Source organism: Momordica charantia, assembly GCF_013281855.1.
Source record: "Momordica charantia cultivar OHB3-1 chromosome 9 unlocalized genomic scaffold, Mcharantia_2.0 BLBB01000009.1, whole genome shotgun sequence".
NCBI classification, from domain to species: domain Eukaryota; kingdom Viridiplantae; phylum Streptophyta; class Magnoliopsida; order Cucurbitales; family Cucurbitaceae; genus Momordica; species Momordica charantia.
In genome coordinates, this window is record NW_028275167.1 from 24731351 (window position 1) to 24744856 (window position 13506).

Consider the following 13506-nt stretch of genomic DNA (forward strand, 5'->3'; position numbering starts at 1 on the left):
AAATAGAGAGGAAAAGAGAAAAAAAAAAATATAAGTAAAAAAAATAGTTACGCTCGAATAAGTAATAGGAAATTTTAAAGTTATATAAAAATGGAAACTTTTAAAAATATAGAAAAAAAAATTATCCGCAATTGTAAGAGTAAAAAAATGAAAGGCATATTGTTTATCCAAATATTATATGAATAAATCTTTAATAAAACCAAGCTTTAATAATATTCATATGTTTTAGAGTTTGAGTTTTTTTCGATTTTTAATTCCTTACATTTTTGTCCTTAAGGGATAGTTTGGATGGCTTGGGACATCAAAGAATAATCTGTGTTGGGTTCTATGGACATAAAAGCCAGGACTCGCCGTAATAAAGAAAAGATTGATTATAAACCCTACGTCATAAAGAATATTGATACTGAGTTGATATAAATTTAAAAGATAAGGTCGTCTAAACAAAGAAAAGTCGAAATTTAGGTTAAGTTATTAGAAATTTGGAGAAAGAATTAAAAATTTTCTTCTCTTAATTAGGTGGTCTAATTCTTCCTCTAAATTTAGTTATATTATGCCATGTATATTTATTATCAGCTTAATTTTAAAATTCACCCACGTAAAGAGTATATAATTGAAAAATATTAAAATGTAAGGGACTAAATTGTAACTATTTAAACCGTAAGGTTTAAATTGAAAAAATATCCAACATTAGCGGGATTTAGAACATATATTTACTCCGCCTATAAATATTAATATATCTCTTTATTTATGTCCCCTAGAAGATGATGCAGTAGCAAGGATACAGAACCGATATCACGTAACATGAGGTTTTTAGTCCCGGTTCTAGGAATCCACTAGTCTAAGCTACACGGCATCGATTCCAGTTCTAATTATAAGGATCCACTAGTATAAGCTACACGACATCGATTCCAGTTTCAATTATAAGGATCCACTAGTCTAAGTCATAATTCTTGGAAAATAAATAAATAAATATATTTATTTATTTGCATAAACAAACAAATGGCCGATGCTAATTTGACAGTCGGTTTGAGAAAATCAATGAAGAAACGATTTTTGTAGTCAAACAATGAATTTTATTAGAGAAAAAGATAGCTAATTTTTTTGAGTGAGGTTTCACGTGTGAATGTTTGTGCTTTGTGGGGTTTTTTATTTTCTTTTTATTATTTTATTATTTTTAATTATTATTATTATTTTAAGAAAACAAACATTCACGTCATTGTCAAAGTCTCCTCTCCATGGATCTCAAGTTATTCGGTTTATTTTAGGGTTTTTCAAATGATTATAAAAATTAATGCATTTTAATTTTTCAAGTTATAATATATAATTTTAGTCATTTCAGTCACTTTAGTTAATGTTGGAGGGTAAAAAACGGGTTTGTCACGTTGAGAACTAGGAAAAAAATTGGTGTGCTAAGATCTTTAATTTTTTCGGATTCTCATACATAACATGATTGACTTTGAAGTTCGAGCTCAGTCAAACTCCACTTGGTTGAAGGTAATGTCGTGTTATGATCTTAGGGACCTGACAGTCTGTGATTGTATAACTAATTCCTCGATAGTACAATTGAATGGTCGAATGTCGCTATCATCTAACTCTCTATAAATAAAAGCATTATTCTGATCTAGGTACGCAATGTGAACCTCAACTTGAGACCTTAGATCGAACTCTCACTAACTTAGCGTTGTAGGTGTTTTCTTTTTTTTGTGCATGTCTTCCTCATCAAGCTCGCTCTGCAAACTCGACCATACTCGATCTTCTCCAATTCTTGAGCAAGATCAAAATCCACCATAAACAATTAAAATTCTCATTTAAAATTTGATCGAAAAACAGCTCACTTACAAAACGTAGACAAGAAAAAGAAGTTCAAACCTTGAATCTAACGAAAGATTAAAAGCTATGTCAAATCTTCTACGATTCAAAAGTAATACAATGGAAAAGTGGTTGGTCAATTATCTCAATGTTTTATATACTTCATTACAATAACGTTTTTAATGTCAATAAACTTAATCATTACATTTATAATATAGGATAGTAATATCAGTTAGTATGGGGTTGAAATTTAAATCTTCCACCCCTAGAAAAACGTAAAGATGTTTTAAACCAAGTTATCAAACTGTAAATAACGAAAAATATAGAAATCAAAGAGGTAACTCACACTCTTCTCGTCTTAAAATCTTAATTAGGATTTCAAAATAGATTACAAAAGATAAAAAGTAGTTTTAACTATGTTTTCAAAATTTTCATATTGTAACATAGTAAAAGAATACTTTTTAAATTTCTAAAAATACTTTTACAAAGATACTTTAAGAAGACACATTCAAATAAAACGCTTTTTTGAAGAGTACTTATTATAAAGTAGAAATATCCCATTTAAAATTACTATTCTCTTCTCAAACATTTTCAAAACTACGTACCACTAAAAACAAAATCATCATCAAACATAATCTCTCTCATTTCATAATGATTATCTACTTACTTCATCTCGTGAATCAAATTAACATCTATCATATTCCAGACTAGACTGTATCCTCTCAATTTACTCACTCTCAAGTCTCACTAATAAATCAAGATTGGCCTTAGAACGTGGTAGCCATATATTCATAAACTGAAAAATTCATTTATAAAATATTTTTTTATTGCCTTTGCCGACTTTATGGCCTTTGCTTATATGCTCAAAGGCTAGGGCGGCGGTCAACTATTTCTGCCAATTTTAGTTAATTATATATATATATATATATATAGCTTATGTTATAGATCAATAAATTTAAGTTAAGTGAATGTCAAAGATCATGGGGTTAATGGTTTTAGGTATATTGCTATTTCCTATAAAGTTTGTATTTTTTAATTGAGAAGAAAAACGGGGTCTAGCTTCATGGTTTACAATAAACGAGTAAAAACCCAACTCAAAAATTCTTTCGCAATTGAGTCAAACATAATATATTAATGATTTTAATTCTAATTTTAAATTTCTTTTTCAGTACAACATATTGGGGAGGGGGTTCGAACTCACAACCTTGATTGAAGGTATATATCAATTACAATTTTTTAGTTATTAAATTTTGAATTAAAAATTATAATTAATTTTTAAGTATTTAGAGTTACACATAATAGATAGACAAAGAGTCCGATTTCAAAATGAATTAGAAACTATGACTAAAATAATTTTCTTTTTATGTAAATATTTAAGAAATAAAATAAAACATTAAAAGGCCGAGGCAACAAAAATTTATAAATTTATCAACCAAAAGAAAATATATATGAAAGTTAGAATATACAACTTATTAAATAAAAAAATATGGAATTACAGATCTATATGAAAGAAGTCAAACATTATATTACTCTTGTTTCTTATGTGTATATATATATTTCTAGTACCTCTCATATATATATATATATATATATATATATATATATAGTGTGTGTGTGTGTGTCTTAATTGAATGTGAATAAATGTCAAAAGAACCAAAATAAGAATTATATATACCATGTTCTTTTCAGCTTCTCCTTTGTTATATTATGGTTTTGAAAGTTTTTCTTCTTCAAGACACCTTACTAAAATTATTTCAAAGAAAATAAAAGTATATATATTTTTTCTTTTATGCGGAGGGTCTCGATTTTAAACCCCAAATCGTGTTCACATTTACCATTCGCTTCACGAAAATTATGGTGGAAGAAAATGTGCTTCTATCTAAACGTTGATTAAGAAATTAGTCGTCAGGTCTCCCTTATTTTTTTTCTTAGATTCAAAAAGTTACTAATTTTTTTCTCCCTCATATTCACATTATAGATGAGAGAAAACTTGTCTCATCTGAGCATTTTACAAGGAAGTAATTTATTGCCCCTTCGATTTGTTTTCAATTCAAAAAGTTAGATTTAAAAAGAATTAAGATTTTAAAGTATATATATATATATATTTTAAGGTAATTAAAAGGTGAGAATTTTAACCTTTCTTACGTAAATGAGAACATGTAGGCGTTCCATTATTACTTAGAACTCGTTTAAGACGTTGTTTAAAATATTAAAATAAAATAAAATATATTTTTATTTTTAAAGTTGTTTGATAAAACTATAACAAAGATCATAGTTATTGGTAAAAAGTTAAGATTATAGTGCACTTTATATTACTATCCAAAACTCTAATATCAAATCTTAATGTTCTGTGTTTTGGTTTTGGCTAATTAAGCTCAATATATTATCTATAAAAAGTATTTATTTTATTTTATTTTACTTTCAAATATTCTATATATTTTAGCTCATGAAAAACATAAAGTTTTTGTCGTTAGATTTTTTTAACTATTTAACAAAAATCTAATATTATTATATTAGTTCCAATTTTTTTCAATTTTGAATCATGTGCCTCTTAAGATGGTAGTTCTTTTGGGCTCAACGATTTTGACCGGATCCTATTTTTGGACTGGAAACTCGTTTGAGTTTTTTAGACTCTAATATCATATAATATTTCAAAATCGTTTAATTAAGAAATGACTAATCCATATGTATTATAAACATTTATTAGATCTTTTATCTTTTCAACTAGAATCATTAATGACCTATTAGACATCTGTTTTGTTAATTTAATTTAGAATTAAATGGTTATATGAAACCCTTTTGAAAACTACATGTTGTAGGCTAGGTCTCAAGTTTTAATTAATAAAAAATTAACAACTATAATTGAAGTAATTTTTAATACAAAGTTAGAAAATAAAAAACATAAAAGTTTTGGGACAAAAGTATGAAAACTCATTGACTTTCAATCCAATTTTTTCTTAATATATGAATGAATTACAAAGGAAAACATAAAGTTTTTAAAGAGGCTCTTTTCTCGAGAACTCCATGAAAAGAATATCTCATCTAGATATTACCATGAGAGAGAGAACATCTCTCCTTTTTTTTAATTAAATTTAAACTTTTAACTGTTTGAATAGAAGGATTCAATGTATCAAAAGAAAAAAGAAAAATTCAAAGGATTCAAGAGAGTAGTTTCAAGAAGGGGAAAAAATATCAAGACTAGAAGCCACCCCTAGAATCTTAATTCATTGGATAATATTTTCACACAAGTTACTTCAAACACACCGAAAATCCTAAGTTCAACAGCTAATAAGAAATAACTATGCGTCAAACTTAACCGGCTTGATCCATAGAATTTCTTTCCGTTAAAACAGATGTTTCTATTATCAACATAAACATAACTCAACGGTACCTAATACCTGCTCTTCTTTTTGTGGTCAGAAGCTCAAATCCTATACTCTCAATTTGTTGTACTAAAAGAACAAATGCTTCCATTATTTAAAGAATAATAATGATAAATGTTGAGCTATCTATCCCAGTGAAAAACACATAAAAACATATGTTTTTGTACATTTCTTAAAGACGGGTAGCCGCTTTTTTTGGAAGGCGTGGCACTCATGTGTGATATTTTTTCTTTCTTTAGAAACAAGAGAAGGGGAGAAGAAAAACCCATTAATTTCTAAAATAGAATTCACTAAATAATTTTGGTTAAATTATAAGTTTAGTCTATGAACTTGATGTGTCTAATAAGTTTTTAAATTTATAAAAATGTCGAATAGGTCTCCACATAGATTCTATTGAAAAATACTTAGGCGTTGACTGATGGGCACATCATTTATCTCGTGCTCGCCACCATTAAATTTTTTGTAATTAAAAGAGATAAATGAAAACAAAAATAATGAACTGTCAAACTTTTCAATATCAAGATAAGTGTTCACCAATGGACCGTGTTTTATTTTTCTATTTTGTGTCTTATAAATCTCTTTGAGTATCTAATCAGTTCATAAATTTTCAACCTTATTTCTAATAGGTTTCTAAATTTTTTAATTGATATCCAATAGATCCTAAATTGTTTTGACACGTCCTTTTAAAATTCATATTTATTAAGATCTTTTAACTTTCAATTATAGGCCTATAATTTTTTAACAAATTTCAATTGATCATAGACCTATTACAAAGATTTAAAAAAAAAAAGTTAATTTTATTAGACACAAAATTGAAAATTTAAAGATACATGTGACTTATCATTTTAAAAATTTAACTAATAATTTTGTAAGAAATCCTCCAATTATTAAGTAATTATTATCACCCTTTTTCTGCAGCCAATTAATTATTATAATTAATCGTACTAAAAAAATTATTATAATTAATATCTTTAATTACAACAATCACTCACTTTAGGCTCACACACGTTCAACTCCCATTATAAATATACACTCTTCAACCACTTTCTTCTTCAACTCTCTCTCCAAGTTTCAGTCTCAAAATTCTTTCTCTCTCCGCCGTCTCTCTCTCTCTAGCATTTTTCCGGCGAAGTAAAAGGCAAATATATGGGCGGAAACTCGCCGTGCGCCTCCTGCAAGCTGCTCCGGCGGCGGTGCGCCAAAGACTGCATTTTTGCCCCTTATTTTCCCTCCGATGACCCCCACAAGTTTGCTATTGTTCATAAAGTCTTTGGTGCCAGCAATGTCAGCAAAATGCTGCAGGTTCTTTTCCTTCTTCCCCTTCCTCCTCCTCCATTTTCCCGACTTTTTGGGTTTTGAATTTCGGGTATTTTTCCTCATTTTCTCGTAGAAAAAGTACAACAAAAAATGTATAGCGTGTCAATGTATATCTCTATTGATGCAAAGTCTTTTTAACCAGCATAACTGCGAATTTAAAATACTAAATTTGAAACATGAGTTTTTCTAATTTTCTTCAATATTTCAAGACGATTTATCATATTAACAAACAAGATACTAATTACTTGCCAAATTAAAAACGTAAAAATTCTCTAATTTATTTGTGTTCTGAACAATATTTTGGTTGATACTTCTCGTCAATATGACATGTTTCTCTAATTTACATGATCATATGACATTGTCTACTTTAAGCGTAAATCTATATAGTTACCTCTTTCTTTTCCTTTTTTTAAGGGTTCTAGGTTGAAAAGTTAAGAGTAAATGAACTATTCATCTCGTTAATATTGATGTATTTACTATTATTCTTTAATCTTTTGTTCAATATCACCATTAATACAAAGATTTTTCAAGCCGACTCGAAACTCAAAACCGTTTTTCGAGCCGGAGAACCGAAAGAATACACAACAAAACATGAAAAGATAAAAAATAAATAAAAAGTTGAATTTGTGAATTGGATGAACATTTTTTTCTTTTTCTTTTTTGGGGTGAAATAGGAACTGCCGGTTTCACAAAGAGGCGACGCCGTGATGAGCCTAGTTTACGAGGCAAGTGCAAGAGTGAGGGACCCAGTGTACGGATGCGTAGGGGCAATTTCGTACTTGCAGAACCAAGTCTCACAGCTACAGATGCAGCTGGCGGTGGCGCAAGCCGAGATTCTGTGCATCCAAATGCAGCAAGACCACCCCGTTTTCCCAAATTGCCCCCAGATCCACTACTCCGGCGACAAGCTACTCCCGCCGCCGTCTCAGTGCCTCAATTTTGCCAACTCTCCTAATGTAATTTACGACACCGTTTTTGGACATGATATAGTTTCTTGAATAAAATCAACATCATTTCATAATATTTATTTTTCATCTCTTGCTATTGAAAAAATTAGTTCTTTCTCTACCTTATGGAATGTTAGAGGGAGAGAAAGAGGAATATGAGTGGAAAAATTATTCGAGTCACTGATATAACTACTCTAATAACAGTAGGATAAATCTTCAAAATCTGTCTACCCCTAAATAACGGTCTAAAATACTGTGCTTAAATTTTTCTTATACATGTCATTCGATTAAGGTTTCGATTAAGGTATAAAACTCAAGAGTCTAAATTCTCATTCTCAAATCTCTTTGAACTTAAAAAAAAAAATAAATAAATAATTCTCTCATACATCTATCAATTTAAAATGGTTAGCCACATATATATAATTTCAATCCCTCGAGTTTTATTATTATATTTTTTTGTGTCAAAAAATATTTATTATTTTATTTTTTTAATGAGGTTTATTAAAGAAAAACAAAGGTGAAGTTTTATGAGGTCAACGTTGCTAGAGACGATAAACAATTAAAGAAATAAATTAAAAATAGGGTTGTTGCGAGAGGGAGCTTCTAACTATTACTATATAGTTGAACTCACAAAATTCAACCGATTTAAAATACAGTTCTTGTTTTTTTTTTATTTGAATTCTAAAAGTTAAAAGAAGAATTATTAGTTTTTTTTTTTTTTTGAAGATTTAGTAAGTTTTGAATTTATTTCCTAACATCATGTAGAATTAATATCCTATATCATGATTTTATTAAAAAAAAAAAAGTGTTCTTATATTTTATTTCATAGATATTTTGAGAAATTTTAAATGGAGGGATTTTAAATGCAGTCGTTTTGTTTGTTTTCCCTAGAATTAGAATGGATTTTAAACTTAGTTTTCACTATTAAAAAATTATTAGACCAATAAATGGTTGTATTTTGTAGGAGTCTTAGTGAAATTACTAATTTATCCTTAACATATAATTAATTTTTTTATTAATAAATGAGGATGGAAGGGTTATTTAGTAAATTACTTGTATTTTCTTTTCTTTTCTTTCCTCATGAACATCCTACATTCATTTCAAATATTTAACGTCTTAAATAAGATATAGAATTTAACACAATTTCTATTATTTCAAATCATCTTACAAACTTTGTTAATTTCAGACAGAGAAGTCTATAAAGTTCAAAACTAGAGTTTTTAGGACTTTTTTAACCACTCTAATCAAATGAAAATGAAAATTCTAATCCATGACTGCTGACGGAGGAGGTGGTGACTGGCAGCGGTAGAACTCAAAGCCGTTGCTTTTAGTTTCCAATAATCTTCACTATTTTATTAGTATTTTTTCCTTTGGTTCAGCAATGGTAAGATGAGAATCAAATTATGGACTCTTCAGACGGTAATAAATGTTTTATTTATCCGAATCAATACAATATTTTTCCTAACTAGACGTGACCAATCACAAATCTTTAGTCTAAGAGACGCAATGGAAAGTGTTCAGGGGATGCGAATGTAACCAATTCGTGGGAAAAATCCCCTCATCTTTCTCACCCTCTAACTCTAACTCTAAATTAAATTAATCAAAACGAGAATTAAACTAATTACATATAATATATATATATATATATATATATGTCAAATCAAAAGATTTTTTTTATTTAATACAGAAGGTAGGATGAGAGATTCGAACTCCGTCTTTTTTATTATAGATGTGCTTAATTATGCTAAAATTTACGTCAAATCATAATAATGGACAAGTAATTAATTTAAAACAAATATAAAGGGAAATAAAAAAGACAAAAGGCAAAAAGATTCCTAGTTTTGTTTTATTTTTCTATTACAATTTCATCAAGACATTAGACTCAATATATTTCTTTAAATATAATCATAACTTTATATTAAAGTATTTTCATTATGGATACAATCTGTTTTAAAATTTTTGTAGATAGAGACTAAAATTATCACTTTCTTAAAAATATAGGGACAAAAACGAACATTTTAAAAGAATAGGAACTAAAATGAACTAAAGTTCTAAGCACATAGACCAAAATGAATATTTTGAAACTACATAAACCAAAATGAACCAGACCAAAATAGTATTTTAAACCACATTTTTTAGTACACCAATGGTAGGAATGAGGGATCATACGATTGACTTTTGGAACGGTGATATGCGTATATAATCCATGAGTTATGTTTGAATTTACTTATATCAAAAATACTTTCTCGCACATTTATGTCCCAATTTTCAAACTTAGATCTAATGATGATTCAATATCATATCAAAGTAAAAACTTGAAATATTTGACAAAGTTTTTTGACATCCTCATTTTCATTTTAGTAGTCAATGTGTGTTTGAATCTCATGAATTCAAGTAATATCCAGTAAGTTTACATGTGATTAAGTAAAATTAAAACTTGCTGATCATTTCATTACAATAATTAAGGCTACGGTCTTTGATATATGCATTTTGTGAGTCTCATGTTTTATGATAAAATAATTAGAGTCATCATTTCTAATTTTAAAGTCAACAATAAGCCGTAAATAATATCTACTATTTTTCTTGAAGTTTGAGGATAGAATTTCCATTAAACTAATTTATCTAATTTTAGAGATAAAGGAAGAGATGCACTAGCACCTTTCGATTGGGGTCCGCCCCGAAGATTAGACCGTTGGGGTTAGATTTTGGAGTCTGCCGTCATGGTTGTGTTAATATTTTTTTGCCAAAGGGCAACATCAAAGCTATAAATTAGAAATAAATATATATTTTCACATGTGCATGTCTCCTATACATATACATAGATATGAAAAATGTAAATATGGAAGAAGTTTTTTGAAGAACATATAAGCAAGTGAAAGAAAAAAAAGGAAAAAAGTTGAAAATCATCATTCCATAATCTAGCTTTTCCAAATTAAAAGAGATCTTCCCTTATCCATTGGAAGTTTTTTGAAGTGTAAATTGGGATGACCCATTTTGGAACAAGTTCAATGATTCATGAAGGATTGAAAAGAGAGTTGTACAATGTAAGAAACTAAAAAGTTAGAAGAGGGAATAATATTACCAAAGAATGAAGAGATATATAATTAATGATTGATTTTTTGATCTGATCTACTCATCTTTTTTCTTTTAATTTCTTCAATTTGCATATATTTATATGGCAGAGATTATTCTAAAATGCTAATAACTAAAAGTGCAATGGGATTAATTATATAGGTCATGCGCACATGAACTGAATGGCTGAGAATATATTTGATCAAATCAGTCATGCAATTATGTAAGGATTCTGTTTCTTGTTTCTCGTTGTTTAGGAAAAATATTCTCAAAATTATATACAATTTTAAAAAAATAAACTTTAGGGATCGTTCAGTAATATTTCTAGTTTATTGTTTGTATTTTCCTCTTTTATAAAATGCATTTGATAACTGTTTCTTGTTTCTTGTTTTTTCTTTTTATTTTTTTTTTTTGAAAAATAAATTTAGTATTTTTTTTCTGGTTCTCTTAATATAAAATTAAAAGATCAAAATTTTACATGAAAATCAAATTTTTAGATAAAATATTAGAGAACTTTGTGGTTTTATTTAACCTAAAGTGTATTATGCATTTTGTAAGTAAAAATTGATAAAAGAATGAGACAGTTTTTATGTATATGTGTTTTGAAAACTAGAAACGAAAATAAGAAATAAGAAACCCTTTTTTTTAAAACATTTCTTTAAAATGAGAAATAAAAAATTACAAAGTCAGCTCTTTATATTTAGTACATAAAATAAATATAGTTACTAACGGTTTATCTTTCTAAAAATATAGAAATGAGAAATAAGAAAATTACCAAATTACCTCTTGGTTTTTTGTTTCTTATTTTTTTTCCTATTTCCATTTCTTCATACTTATTATTTTACCATGTTTGACTGATGAAATACATACTAAATATTTTTTTAAATAAATATTATTGTAGACATTTTCAATATTTATCATATAAGAAATTAATAAATGGTTAATTACGAGAGAAAAAATCCAGTTACCAAGCACAACTCTACTCATTTTCAATAAGAAAAACAAGTGGCTACCAAACATGTTTCTGTCTCTTTTATTTTTTCTAAAAACAAAAACCAAAAAATTCAGTTACTAAATATGATTCGTTTTTTCATTTGTACGAAAGAGTAAACAAGAAACTGGAATATTAACCAAGCGTGAGTAATGAGTGGCGATAAGAATGAGTAGTTATTTGAAGGGTTTATATAATTATTGAGCTGGAAAACTTGACACAACTTGCTATGGTTCATGCATTTAATTAGCTCTCTACATGATTGGTTTGAAAAAATGGGCAACAAATAGAGAATCAACTAATTAAGATTTGTTTGTGATTTGGGGTTTTGGGATTTCTTTTTATCTTAATGGAGAAATAGAACTCTCTGGTAAATATTAGTTTTGGTTTGTTTTCATAGAGAAAAAATGTTTGTTAGGTTGTTGACTTGGTCAAGTTTTCATGTGTAACTTTTTTTAAGAGAAACTTGGATCCTAGCTATCAATATCTAAGCCTCTTAGCCTCTTGCCACTTTACCAATCCTTGAAGGTGCTGCATGATTGAACTTTAGACAATGTTTTTATTTAATCTTCACGGTTAATTAAATGTTTTGATATGAGATATTAATTATTAATTTTTTTTGTTGAATTGATATGATTGGGTTCAAGCCACATGTGACGCAATTTATACTAAGTCAATGATTCCTTGCATATGTACGGATATAAGGACAATGCACATATCCCTAGGTATGAGAATATAAAGGTCAAAGGGCCGCCGACTCCCATCTGGTAATCAAAAAATAAAAGTATGATGCGGCATAAAGTTGAGGTTGAATAATTGTGGCATGTCATGTCAGCACCCTATTTATGGTACTAATATGATATTTTTTTTTACTCTCTTTGTTTTTAGTACAATAAGTACGGGTCAGTAATTCGAACTCACGACTCCTTAGATAAAAGGTTTCAATTACAGTCGAGCTAAATACTGGATTCAAATTAAATACCAAAAAATTAAAATTGTTATTTAACTATTTTTGGCACAAGATTGTTCTACTGTTTAATTTCTTTGTTTTGGTCTATGAACTCAAATATATATAATTTTATCCTTAAACTTGGCGAGGTGCATCATTTAACCTTAAAACACGCCATTTTATTTAATTGTACCTTAAACTTTGATAATAGTATTAAATATTTGTCATAAACACTAAATTTTAAAAAATTGTTGTAACTTACCCTCTAATTATAAGTTTCCGTTTGAAAAATGGTTGAAAAAAATATTCTATTGTGTGTTAAATTAATTATAAAACATATATTTGGTATGAAGTTGATAGAATTCTCAGATTAAAAAAAAATAAAAAATAAAAACATTAGAGCAAGTTTTTTAGTAGATATTTGTAAGTTTATGTGAAATATTTAATATTTCATTTTGTACATTAATCAAATTTAATTTGTGCAGAGTTTTCAGTTTCATTAAATTAGTGATTTTTTTTTGTCAAAATTAGTGGGTTAATTAGCATAAATTGAATAGAAGATAAAAATTGCAATACTTATCGAAATTTAAAATTTAATTCAATGAAATTAAAAGTTTGGGGTGAAAATTGATACATGTTGTCAAGATTAGGGGTAAAAAATAAAAAAATTTCCTAACCTTTAAAATATATAATATTAATATGTTCCCCTCCTTACTTATGGTCTAGAAATCATTGTGTTTATTTCAAAAAAGGAAAGAAAAAAAAAAACATTGTGTGACCCAACAAGGTGGCTATCAATATTAACGAAGAAGGAAATAACCTTACAAAAATTCGAACATAAGACCTCCTATAGTATAATATCATGACAAACCATCATAATTAAATTTGAAAATTCAAATAATATATATAAAAAATCAAAATCAAAATATACTATTAAACTTATGAATTCAGGAAATTTATATATAACATAGCAAGAACAAATGGTCCTCTATTAAATATTATCCCATTTTCTCCAAATTGAGAACTTTGAGAATGAAA

The 13506-nt window shown here is 27.7% G+C and overlaps 1 protein-coding gene across 1 annotated transcript; it reads left to right on the top strand.

The window, feature by feature from the left end:
- Nucleotides 1-6262: 6262 nt before the first annotated feature.
- LOC111015947 (LOB domain-containing protein 12-like) lies at nucleotides 6263-7530 on the top strand. Its single transcript, XM_022291149.2, has 2 exons — nucleotides 6263-6494; nucleotides 7184-7530. Exons 1-2 carry the CDS (start codon nucleotides 6339-6341, stop codon nucleotides 7505-7507), a joined length of 480 nt encoding a protein of 159 aa, XP_022146841.1. The 5' UTR covers nucleotides 6263-6338; the 3' UTR covers nucleotides 7508-7530.
- The last annotated feature ends 5976 nt before the right edge of the window (nucleotides 7531-13506 follow it).

What these genes read in the sequence shown, in the direction of transcription:
- LOC111015947 (XM_022291149.2), top strand. Translation starts at nt 6,339, where the DNA reads ATGGGCGGAAACTCGCCGTGCGCCTCCTGCAAGCTGCTCCGGCGGCGG. An exon ending in ATGTCAGCAAAATGCTGCAG is followed by an intron (nt 6,495 to 7,183) that starts GTTCTTTTCCTT and finishes GGGGTGAAATAG; the next exon opens with GAACTGCCGGTTTCACAAAG.